This window comes from Eupeodes corollae, chromosome 1 (genome assembly GCF_945859685.1).
Source record: "Eupeodes corollae chromosome 1, idEupCoro1.1, whole genome shotgun sequence".
Taxonomy (NCBI): domain Eukaryota; kingdom Metazoa; phylum Arthropoda; class Insecta; order Diptera; family Syrphidae; genus Eupeodes; species Eupeodes corollae.
This window is the reverse complement of record NC_079147.1, coordinates 305983902-305997201: the sequence shown is the minus strand read 5'-3', so window position 1 is coordinate 305997201 and position 13300 is coordinate 305983902. Positions and strand designations below refer to the sequence as shown.

Genomic DNA, 13300 nt, shown 5'->3' with positions numbered 1-13300 from the left:
ACTAGATGACGTTGCATGACGCATGCCCATGAACAAGGATGCTGACGACAACTTGTTGAATTGATTGATTATTATGAATGAATGAATGAGTGAAAAACAACATTTTTCGAGATAATATTTCTTTTTCTTTGTTTTTGTTTTTGTGTTCTTTATTTATATTTTTATGTCAACATACAACAACAACTACAACGCCTATAACTAGGTTAGTTAAGCTTTTTTCCTTTCCTATTTTGTGTATCGTATTTACAACTTCTCGGCGGTGTTTTCCTGTCTGGTTTTTAAAATACTTGTGATAAAGAACTCTCCAGCTTTGTATGAACTGCGAACCAATGGTCCACTGGCTGTGTAAAGGAATCCCAGTTGCTGACCTCGTTCTTCCCAATGCTTGAACTTCTCCGGTGTCACGTATTCGATGACTTTTAGATGTTTCTTTGTGGGTTGCATGTACTGACCGAGGGTCACACACTCCACTCCAACCTTACGAAGGTCATTGAGGGTTTGTTCGATTTGTTCGTCAGTTTCTCCCAGACCGAGCATTATGGAGCTCTTTGTAACGAGTTTTGGGTTGAATTGCTTGGCTTCCTTGAGAACAGCCAAGGTCTGTCGGTATTCGGCGCGGCGATCGCGGACAAAGGGTGTGAGTTTTTCGACAGTTTCGATGTTATGGGCATAAACATCGAGTCCTGACTGAGCGATTTTCTTTACAGAATCTAGGTTGCCTCGAAAATCAGGCACCAGGCATTCGACGAAGATATTGGGATTCCTTGCTTTGATTTCCTTAACAGTTTCAGCGATGTGAGCTGCACCTCCGTCGGACAAATCTATACAAAGATATTGAGAATTAATGAAAGATTCTTGGAATTGAGTTCGAGTAATCAAGGGTTTTTGAAGGAAGACCTGAAGATGTTACTAAAAATACGACAATATAAAAAAATAACAATATCTCATAATAATTTTCGTCAGTCTTGATTCTGCACTCTTGAATTTCAATACAAACCATCTCTATCGACTGAAGTGAGGACAATGTAGTCCAATCCCCATGAAGCAATAGCTGTAGCTGTGTTCACAGGCTCTTGTGGGTCCAGCGGAGGTGGATTTCTGGCTGTTTTCACTGAACAAAACCGACAGCCGCGTGTACAAGTATCCCCCATCAACTAATAAATAAACAAACGAAAGGTTATCAATAGGTCACCATCGATAATTCCATGACGTTGATGTTTGCACGCACTCACCATTATAGTGGCAGTTTGTGTGCCATGTTCGCCACCACCCCAACACTCGCCAATGTTAGGACATCGAGCCTCTTCACAGACTGTTGCCAATTTAAGATCTCTAAGTTGTTCCTTGATTTTATTGAAATTCTTGCCCGTCGGAATGGTTGTCTTTAACCAAGGAGGCAATCTGAGGCGCTCGTTTTCTCCCTTTTCACGACGTAGTTTACCCTCATATTCATTCCATTCTTCTGCGGTGTAGTTGGGATTTTGAACGAAATCCTGAAATTTTGGTCCTTTGGCCAATCTTTCACGGATTTCTTCGATTTTTTCAGTACTTGTGTGTTGACAGCGATAAACAAGCTTTGGAATTTTATAATTATTTTAATGGAAATAATTTGGAATGGGATTTTATTTACTTACTGATTTTACCGGAGATTTAGGAACGCACTGTCGTAACATGGTTTCGAACGTTTTATGGTGAAATTTGTTGGGAAAAATATAAATAAAACGAAGATTAGAGAAAATTGAATAACAACCACACAGATTGAAGATAACAGCTGTTGGAAAGTCATTTTGGAAATACTGTCAAAATATCAAAATAGGGGGATGTCTAGAGATGGTCAATAGGGATTATTGATAATCTACTACAATGTGGTGGATTTTATATTATTTCTTACAATAATATTAAAGCATTATTCACATCATAGTGGAAATATATTAATATAGTATAATATTTCCTCTATGATTCACATGAGCTCGACCAACGACAAACCCGGCAACGAATGAACGAATATTCGTCGATTTTGACATTTCTTTCACATGAGAGTTTTTAATTCGTTGCGAATGAAGTGTGAATTTTACAATTGTTTATTTTTGTGTTTATCATTATTGTGTTTTGTTTTGAAAACAAACGATTAGAAAATGCGGTCGAAGCTATATTTGTTGAAAAAAAAATTATTGGTGTCCTTCTCAATAAAGTAAACAAGGAAAAGATTTTATGTGCATCCATTTAATGCAAATCGGAAAATTGAAGGAGAATATATTTCCTTAATAAGACTAATGGAAAAATATCCTGAAAGGTTTTTACATATTTTAGGATGTCAAAGGAAACATTTGACTACATTTTTAACTTGGTTAAGAACAACTTGGTTTTGAAAGTTACTAGCTTCAGAAACGACATTATTTGCGCCAAGGAAAAATTAGTAATTACTTTGAGGTAAGAGCTTTTGTCCATATACAATATAAAGTTGTTTCAATTTTGCTAAAGGTTATATTTAATTTTTCTAGATTCCTTGCTACTGGTGCAAGTTTTGTCGACCTTGCCTACAGATTTTGAAATTGAGTGTCCACCGTAAAAAAAGTAATAGATACTACCCTTGACGATATCAACGCCAATTGCTTAAAAATCATCATACCCAGTTCGATTTCAAAAGACGATTTTAAACAAATTTCATTCGAATTTTTTGAGTGCTGTAACTTTCCGAACTGCCTGTGCTGTAGACGGCAAACATGTTTTAACTTTTCCTCCAAAGAAAAGTGGAAGTTTTTATCTCAATTATAAAAAAACATTTTCGTACAACCTGTTGGCAGTTGTGGATGCAAAATATCGATTTTTAATGGTTGACATCGGAGCCTATGGCAGTAACGCTGATTCGACAGTTTTCAGTTGCAGTCTTTTTGACAACGCTTGGCTCAGTAATTGTTGTTAATATAATTCTACAGAGTTGAATATTCCAGAGGATTCACCTCTTCCTGGAAAAACCTCAAAATTACACTATGTTATCATTGGAGATGAAGGCTTTGCACTGAAATCGACAATCTTGAGAACTTTTCCGAAATATCTCACGTAGGGAAAAAATTTTTAACTATAAGCAATACTAAAATATTTACACTTGTAAATATGTATTTATTTGATTAACATTTTTCTTTTACAGGTTATCCAGAGCTAGGAGAGTTGTTAAAAATGCGCTTGGCATCATGGCCCATACTTGGAAAATCCTCCTGAAATGCTTTGAAGTTGGCAAAGAATCAGGTCACCGCATAATTCTAAGCTGTTGCATCCTTTACAATATTCTCAGATAAAAAAACGATAGACATATGATTGAACAAGAGAATCCTATCTAGGATTCAGAAGATTCCATTTCAGTGTCAACACGGTCTTCAGGATATGATGTTCAAGGAAAGTTTGATAACTGTTGCTTGGAAGAAGGAAGTATTAGCTTTCAATACGATAGGGTTTAATGAAATAATATTTATTGAAAGACGTTATTCATTTAAACAAAAGGAATTTATTTTTATTTAAATAACTTGTGCCTTTTCTATATTTACAAAGCACAAACAAAAAAAAATATACTTCATAATTTAAATAAACATTACAACTAATTTGGAATAAAAATAAACAGAAATAGAAACATGCTTCCTGCACTAGCAAAAAATGTACACTTCTTAAAACTAAAAACTAATAAAAAACAAGCAAAAGTAAAATAAAATCACATTTAAAATTTCAGTCGTCTTCAAATTCAATTTGATGAAAGACATCCAATGTATGCGTCTCAAGTTTTGAGTGCTTTCTAGGGGTCCAAGAACTTGCAGTTGTGCGGGTGACAAAAAAAATTCACCAGCGGAGTTGACTCTGGATCATTGATTTTAGTCAATGCCACCAAAACCTTTTCGGTATCGGACTTCCTTTTTCTCTTCTTTGCTGCTGGTGATGGTGTTTCTGAAGTCCAGCATGAAACCGTAGGGAATGAGTCTTCTGTATTATCCTGCAGTTGGAATGAGTTTTCATTTTCTTTTCCGTGTGCCATATTCCAGACAGTTCTAGAAAACAAAGACACACAAACATTAATTTAAAAAATTCAACAAAAACTATTTTAAAATTACCTTGGCACTTCAATATTCGGAACTAACTTCATTATTTCAAAATACAGCCATGGCTTCTTCACATATTCCTGCGACCCACGCTGCACATTCTTCTCTTTTTTGTAATATTTTGAGAATCTTTCTCTCAAATTCTTCCATCTGTCTTTGCACGTTGTTACTTCGGCCACAGCCGAACACTATTCACCATCGAAACCAAAACAAGAATGATTTTTAAGGTTAAGTACGCGTGATTATTTTATTCTTTGCGAGTGTGGATAAAGTGGAACGTGAATTAAGTTTGACAGTTCGTAAATAAATTTGTTTTCTTAAATGTATTAATATATGATATTGAAAAGTAAAAGTATGCATCATCAATCAAATAGAAACTATATTGCTAGCGATTTTTAAGAATTTGTGTGGAAATATATCTTCAAATGTATATAAACTTACATTTTGTAATTCATTCGTCGTTCTTGGTCGCACTCATGTGAATGCTGCTTAACTGTCGTATTTATTTAATTGGCTAATACACTTTTCGGACGGTAGAATAGTTACGAAGTGTATAAGTCTTTATTACGGTTTTTTTTTGGAACTTTGTGCTCCTATTTCTTCAATGTTTTGTGTTTTAAGCCGGGTTGTCAGTTTTCTTTTTTTACATTGAATATTTTATTGAATGCATGCTAATTTTTTAAATTTTCGTTAATGCTTTAATTGGACTTCTTAAAATTTATTTGTAAAAGCTTTAGAGGTAAAAGCAAACAAAAAGCTTTCATTAAGAATCTCTGTGTTCGACTATTAGAAAAGGCCTTTATTTAAAAGCCTGAAACAGGTTATTAAACGAATATATATATTTAAAAACTCGTGTGACATAAAATCTGGCTGCACGATAATTTTTAAACGGTTGGCGAGAAGAAATAATTTGGATTGTGATTTTAGTTCCGATTTATAAAAATTATTCAACCAAATTCACTTCTATTAACCCTGAAGAAAACTGAAAAGAACTTAATACGAAACATGTAAAGGGTCGTATGGGAAGTTTTTACCTATAACCTTTTAAAAACGGAATCAGCATTGTTTAAACATATGCATAATATTGTTAAAGATATTAAAATCATGATTTACATTTGGTTTACAAATTTAATTGAACACGATTCTGATTTTTTTCTAATTCTAAATTTCAAAAGGGAATATTTTTGTTAAACAGTTTTTCTGTCATTTATTTAAAAAGACAAAATTTAAAAAAAGAAAAATTATTTCATAACCGATATTTTGAAACTAGTTTAAATTTTAAATTACCAGGAAGAATGCTTGTTTGTTTTCAACTCGTTCCGATTTGTTACCCCGAGGCCTTCAAGTTTTTCTTTTAATAATTATTATTGTATTTAATAGTTCAAACAAATATATGTTCCCTATATTAATGCAATAGCCTCTAAAGAGGCAAAATATTTTAATTGTTTGCAACAGAAAATAAAAACTTATTGCCATTGACTTACTAGATATGGATTACTACTAGCCCTTCTGTAGTTTCACATATAGAAACCTTTGAACTTGATTTTTGTATTTCCTTTATTTTGTTCATTTTTAACATAATGTACATCCTCAGTTTCTTTGAAAAAAAGACTATGAGGCGAAGAAATAAGTGATGGCGTTTAAAATTTAATTTTAATATTTTTCAACAAAACCTACAAAAAGGCAAGCATATCTAAAGAGGTGGAATCACTTTTAAGGGGGATTTTCAGCAGTCCATATCCGTTATTGCAATGGCTAGTGCACTTGTAATATCCGAATATAACTTGATACTATCGGGCCTACCACCAATTTTACTGTAAATGATACTAGCTTTTTGAGCACGACAATTGGGCAAACACTTTATTATAAGGAAGTATCTTCGTTAGAACCTTAGGAAAGTAAAATTACTACTTGTTTTAATAGCGTTATTATTGTGGTGTAACAACGGGTTATCTATTTGCGCTTTTAAAAGTATAGGGCTGGCATCTACGAAAATTGATGTCTTAACTATAGCATACAAATTGTTAAAACCTACTACAAAAATAGTAATTCTGCCACAGCGGTTAATATGGTTTACACAATCGACCAACTACGCAAGCAATTGGCAAAATTGAGAAGTCATTTAAAAAGACTACATTGGCTACAGATATTGTAAGGCCTGTGCATCATCATTACGCCCGTACCAATGAAAATATCACTGTTGTAAGTGATAGTCTTGCCGAAGACCCGAATGTGTCGATTTCTCGTAGTTCTCAGAAATTAGGACTGTCTTATGCACATCTTTGCTTATTTTGCATTTGGATCTACACCTACATTCATATAAATTCCAGCTGACACAACAACTGAAGCCAACTGACCATTCACAACGTCGTAGTGCTTGAATAACGGGTGGTGGACTAAATTTTCTTTAAAAACGAAGCACATTTCTCACTCGGTGGTTATCTGACAGAGGTTACAAATATAGACGCTAATCATGATTATTTTTCAAAGAATTACTTTGAAGAGATCGCTGCATTAGTACGACAGTATCAAATTCGCTTCAAAGATTCCATAAGTCATCTTGAACAAAAAATGATGCAAAATTTAGCCGTTCGGATTCGGCATATAAACTGTAGGTCCCCTGCATTCCTGACAACATTACTCGCACACAGGAATGGTTGAGAGTTGTAAGTCACTCGGCCCTAGTTCTCAACGGACTGTTTTTAATTAATTAATGGTCCAGTTTTCAAGATCGGTACAACACAGTAAGAGTTCTTACGTCAACACTATTGCAAAAGATAATTGGGCAACCTAGCCAGTCACAACCATTGGCATCAGCTATCAAAAATATTCACGACACCACACAAGTCGTTGATGGCGTTATGCAACAATGGTGTAGATACTTCATCTTGGGATTCCATTCTACTTCATTTACTTGTATGGAAACTTGATCAAGGTATTAGAATTCTCTACGGACAATCCCTTACAAAACCAAAGGAACCACAATCAATAAAAAAATTCTTGCCGTTTCAATTTCAATCACTAGAATCAATAGGACAAAAAAGAAAGGATCCAACTCTTCGAGCATCTGCATCAGTGACATCAATCCGGAACTCATCCGATATTTACTTGTAAAAAGTTCTTACAATTATAACCTCCAGAAAGCATCCAATTATAATACATAAATTAAAATTATGTCTTAACTCTCTTAAGTTTGGCCATGGGGTCAAAAACTGCATTTCGGTAAGATGTTCGAAATGCAATCAGAGGTATAATATGCTCTCACATCTGGAAAACTTCAACAATGGAACTCAAGTTACGAAGCCTACAATCAATACAGACAGGGAACCTAAACAACAAGATACAAATTCTTCGCTTCGGTCGGTCACTCTCTCAGCACAGCCATTGTTTAGTACGAAGGTGTGATTGGACCTAACTTCTTCGAAAACGACGCAATGATGAAACGACTGTCACTGTCAATTCTTTATGGTCGAAAATTATCTAAAAAATCGATGCTTGCATCAATCCGCTTGGAGGTTATTTGAATAATGTAGTTCCCTACACATACATAAATGTCAACGTTCAAACTTTAAAATAAAAAAGAAACATCAACTTATGCTAACTTTTAAAAATGGATAACCCTGTAAGTAGCTAGGCGAAACAAATATACTCCTATCATTCTAATTTTTTCTTTAAATATATCTTTCCCTGCCTCTTTTAGGTTCCACACTAAATTTTCGTAAACGCAGCGCCATTTAGGTGCTAGGAGGCTTCAACAAAAATGTCTGCCATTAATTCTTATTAATTTCTAATCGAGGAATGATTGAGTCTTCCAATAATATTCCGGAACTTGTCAAACAGCGTGTTTAACCATGAATTGTGGTTGACTTGGCCTCACGTTTATTCAACTCTAAGGCTTCTTAATTTGTATAGGAAAATGTTGAAAAATTGGACTAATCGAACTATGTAACTTGAAACAATAAATGTCAATTATTATCCACCAGAATATAAAAACAAAAAAAAATAATTTAAATAACATTCCCGTATTGAAGATGTTATTTAAGTTCCCAAATTCAAAATTAAATGTGGTGTCTAATATGTTATCGGGTCTAGATTCATTCGATTATTTTAAAAGCAACACATCTCTAATTGTACTAGATTATTATACACACACCCATCACTAAATTCACCACATCCTTTAGCATTTCCCAGTATTTCAACCTAATTGGATTTTTGTATGTTTTCCTCTCTGTTTCTTTTTTCAGTTTCTGTTTAACTGTTCCGCGAGGAAGTACGATAGTTTTTGTTAGCATTCGTTCGCCCGACAAATTCATTTCGCGCTAAAGTGTTTTCGTTTCGCATTTCACTCCTCTTAGCAAGTGGAATTAAATTAAACTAGTTTTACTTATTTAAAGTTACAATTATGCAGTTATCTTTTCTGTGGCATTGAAACCTATTTTGAGAAACAAATAAATCTTCACATTTGGTCAAGAGTGCAGTGTGCCCAGCCCATAAATTCTACGTAGCAAGTTAAGCCTTTGTCTCACTCACTCCCCTTTTTAATTCATCATCGTTCCCCACTAACTTACCATTCACAATTGTGCGTAAACAAAAACAAGTGCAGTGTCCAACTCTTGAAAAAGTTTTTAGTGATTTATTTATTGTTTTTCGTATCTCCCTTTTATTTTATTGTGGTTCCTACTTGCATAGTTTGTTTATTGGATGCAATTTATTAATTGAGAGCAAACATCAAACACAATGGGTAAGTGATAAGTGGGATGTTGAAGTTTTTCTTTCTCTAATTAAAATTTACATTCGTCAATCGTCAATCATGAAACATGAAACTGAAGAAATTTCGATAGAGAAGATGAAAAATGAATTGGAGTTGAAATTGAAGTTGGTTGACCAATAAAAACCTGTTTTCTTTTCTTTTTGTTTGTTGTCTGTTGTCTCCTGTCTTCTCGCATTACTCGTTATGCTTGGGGAGTTTCAGTTTACCACCTCAATTCCCCACACCAATTTACTCGAATGGCCAAGATAACAGTTTTTACGGTTATTTTTTGTTGGTTTCTTTTTTGTTTTGAGTTTCTTCTGTGTTTTTTATTTTAGTATCCTTTTTTCGTTTATCTTTGTTATCATTACCCTTTTGGGGATTTGCCCAAAACCTAAATCCAAAACCACCCACACCACACCAAACAACGGTACTACTGTGAAGGGAATACCTAACGCCAACGCATCTCTCAGTTATCCCCCCTTCCCTTGGGTTCTTTGTTTTTCTTTTTATATATATTTTTACTTTGTATTTTATCCCCCCCCCCCCTCGTTCTGTGAAATAGAATAAGACTTCTTTTGTAGGCGAAAATGAAGTTGTTGGTGTTGTGTTCGGTTTTGGTGTTACTTTTCAATTTACAAAGAGAAGACGGCAAGGCAACGACATGTGGTCCCCGACACCCAAAGATTCAGAAGATGGCAAGATGTAGACGTAGACTTGTTGTGTTAAAAAATAAGACATTTGCATGAGTTTTGCATGATTCCTTCGCTTGGGGATTTATTTTGCTCGAGATTTAGTTCTTTTTGTGAATTTGCTAGATTTGGGGTGGTGTTATGTGACGTAAATCAATTGTGGCATGACATTCTTATGAGTTTCTTACGAGAAAGACGAGTACTGAGTGAAATATGTTGGTACTTATAAAAAAAGTTAAATGTTTTCAAGGGATTAGGGATTACTTCATGCAATCAACTTAAAGAAAAAATACTTAGCTACCTAGGATTAAGTTGACAGAAAAAGGTTGCTTCAAATTTGTTTTGTTATTTACTCGAGGAAATCAAGTCCTAATAATCTCTTTTCTCAAATCATCATTAAACTTTGATACGGTTTGTTAGTACCTATGCGGCTTTTCTTAAAATATAAAATTACACAAAATTTAAAAGAAAATCCTTTTTTTATGGATTTCGGTTTATTTAATGAAACTAGGAATTACTTGAATAGTTTAATCTTTTTGGAAGGGTCATGGGTTAAAGAAAAGGTAAGTTAAAGTCAAATTATGTAAGAACCTTAAAGCTCAAGTTAAATGCAAAAGATTTAAGGAAACATGAAGAAAATACATTAAGATACAAAATAAATATTTTCTAAAAAAATAAAGTAATCTTTTAATAAATATAAAGTGGTAATGGGAATACTGACTACTATACTATCGAGGAAATATTATTTTAAAATTAGTAAAATGTTGGCTGGAGTACTGACCACTATACTATCGAGGAATAATTAAAAGGAAAACAAAATCTATATTTTTAGGCAGTATAGATGAAGGATTTGAGATGCAACCCTGATCTACAGTGTTGGCCAAAACAAAGGCAACTTTTAAAAATACATATATTATTTATTCTTAGCAAAATATTGGTAGTGTTTGTTGGCAAAGCGCTTGTTTTTAATCAATTCAGCACATCTTCAAGACATGGAGTCAATTAAATTGCTTATCATGCTTATTGGGATACTGGGATACTTTCCCAAGCCAATTTAATTTGATCAATTAGTCCTTACAAAACGTCGATCTACGATTTCCAATAGAATTTCTATGAGTTTAAATGTGCTGGCCATTGTAATACGTCAATCCGTTTTTCTTGTAACCATGTCTTAATCGTATTGCACATTTGGTTTGGGTCGTTGTCCTGCCAAAACATCCGTTTCAGAGGCCAAAACATGCCAAAAACAAACCCACACTATTACGTTACCTCTTTAGTGCCTCTTTGGCTGGTCTGCAAACACGACGCAAATCATCCGAATGCTTCAAATTGAATTTGTACTCGTCCGAAAAGCAAAGCAAAATTTAATCTCGCCAACTTGTTTTGGTTGAAATAAAAAGCCTTTTTACAGTTTTGAAAAATCTTAGTTCGTCTCCGATTTGTTTTTGGGCTTACGTTCAGGTCGAGTTGTTTCTTTTACTCCGTTAGAGTATTTGTTTCCGGCCATTTTACAAAATTTAGCTTCGAGCCCTGATTAGTTTACCCGTGAACTGAGTAACATCTTATAAATAGATTCAACAGCACTCGGTTTTCAACTCCTTTAATATGTGCAATGGAGTTTTTAAATAACGGATTAACTTTTCTCTATTAATTAGAAAAAGAGAGAGTGCAATATAAGGTTGCTTTTGCTTTGACCAACAACGTTTTGAAAACTGTTTTCTCTTGTGGTCTATTCAGCAGTTAATTCATAATATATTAAATTTTAGAAAAAAATTAACACGATTTGTTTAAGTTATTAATTTTTAAATGATTTAAATATATAGGTAGTTTTATAGTTGCTAATGTTTTGCCGAACACTGTAGGTGACCATAGCTCAGCGGTTTTCTCCCATAACAAATCTTTAGAGTGAAATTGAGGCTTGATCTTGTATTTTAAGTTGTATTGAATATCAAGAAAAAAACACTTTAATGGATTTAAAATATGAATTCTTGAATTTACAATGTAAGAGATTTGTGTCGAATTCAACAATATACAATACTTCAAGCCATCACATTTCGACCAGATTTCATTAATTTCTCTTGGAAAAAAATATTGCGAGACTGTTCCCGTAGCCGAAAAGAAAAACAATATACCCAAAGGTGACACATATGTGTAATACCAAAAACAAATTAACATTTCATATCCTTTATTTTTTGTTAGCCCAAAACTAATGAGATTAAATCTTTTTCAATTAAAAATTGAATATTAAGGTATTCGAATGAAGGAAAATACCTCCAGGGTAAAATTTAAATACAAACAAACCCATAAAAGTCTCACATCCTTTTTGTTCTATACAAATGGTAGACCATATCCTTGTTCAATTATTATTTTCGTAATAAACGCACAAACAAAAACACTATCTAGATAAGCATAACTTTGCACCGAAAAAACGAAACGAAATCCTCCACATAGTAATTATGCGTGGTTATTATGCTTTTCCAATTTTCCCTCATGAATATTGTTGTTCTGGTTTTATTAAATGATTTCGTCCTTCAGGGCATAACCAACCACTACATACAATATAACATAGCAAAGAATACAGACTATGTTATAGCAAGCAAGGAAGCCCACCAACCAGCCAGCAGGGGACATTCCAATAATGAAGGCATGCCATTTAAGTCAAGAGATTATTCGTATACGTTTGGTGTGCTTTATGAAGCAATTAAAGCTAAATATATTGGATAGCAAAAATATAAGTCAAAATGGCTCCATAAAAAAGGGGGCTAAGTGTGCAGAAAAAAAGAAAGGGTCGGAACTCGGAAGACAAAAATTCAAAAAGGGATAAATTAAATATATAAAATAAAACCACCCAGACCCAGTCTAAGGTCTAACTTATAAAAATGTAATAAGAATGCAAATTTAAAATGAAAATAAGGTATGGGGGAACTCTTAACGCTACAATAGGTTAAAGTATACTCATTTTGTTTTGTCAGGCAATCAAGCAGAAAAGGAAATATGAACTGACAACAAAAAGACATTAAAAGAATATTATTTAACTTTATTAATTTACAAATGAAATGTTTGGTTTCTTATTTAAGAGTTAAATTTTGAAAATACTCATAAATTTTAGTCAATGCTTTCAACTTTTTCTGAGTAAGTGACTTGGAAAAAACTTTTGGGTAGAACATTAAATATCGGTGGTGCACTTAAAGCCAGGAGCTGTCGCAAATTTTACAGTTGAGAGACATGTTGGGTATTGTTTTAGCCTAACACTTTTAAAAATGTTCTTTTTAAATTTAAACTTTTCCTTGCGATTATTTGAAAATTAAATGTTTATAAGAAAAAAAGAGTTGCCAAAAGCAGTATACTTTTTTATTTATTTATCAAGCAGACTATTCATAATGTTAGTCTACACTAATATTGGTAGAGGAGAGATTTGTATTTCTGTATGTAACGAATAAACTCTAAAAGTACTGGACCGATTTTAATAATTCTGTTTTCATTAGAAAGCTACATTATCACTGAGTAACATAGGCTATATTTAGTACTAGATTACTATAAAAATCTTTAAAAATTCCTATTAAAACCAACCGAAGGTTTTAAAAAAACTGTGGCGTACATATAATATTAACGAGTTGTCAGAATTTGTCAATTCAAATGTACCCAAATTAGTGACAGATCAAAAAATAGTGTATTATGCTAAAATTGAAAATTGCAGCTAACAGTGATCAACTATTTATTTTGGAAAGACACTGGCAGTGGCATCGTGAGGAATTGCTGCAACCCTATTAAAC

General features: G+C 33.4%; 2 protein-coding genes across 3 annotated transcripts in view; one reads left to right on the top strand and one right to left on the bottom strand.

The window, feature by feature from the left end:
• Window positions 1-113: 113 nt before the first annotated feature.
• Window positions 114-1768, bottom strand: LOC129938705 (lipoyl synthase, mitochondrial). The gene is made up of 4 exons (XM_056046401.1): window positions 1635-1768; window positions 1233-1574; window positions 998-1154; window positions 114-821 (listed from the first exon to the last, which is right to left on the bottom strand). Exons 1-4 carry the CDS (start codon window positions 1671-1673, stop codon window positions 244-246), a joined length of 1116 nt encoding a protein of 371 aa, XP_055902376.1. The 5' UTR covers window positions 1674-1768; the 3' UTR covers window positions 114-243.
• Window positions 1769-8340: 6572 nt separating this feature from the next.
• Window positions 8341-13300, top strand: part of LOC129942397 (neuronal membrane glycoprotein M6-a) — a 60356-nt gene continuing 55396 nt past the window's right edge. For both annotated transcript variants that reach the window (XM_056051308.1, XM_056051307.1), the window contains exon 1: window positions 8341-8826. In XM_056051308.1, coding sequence (XP_055907283.1) covers window positions 8823-8826 — 4 coding nt within the window. In that variant the 5' untranslated portion in view covers window positions 8341-8822. The remainder of the gene's footprint in view (window positions 8827-13300) is intronic.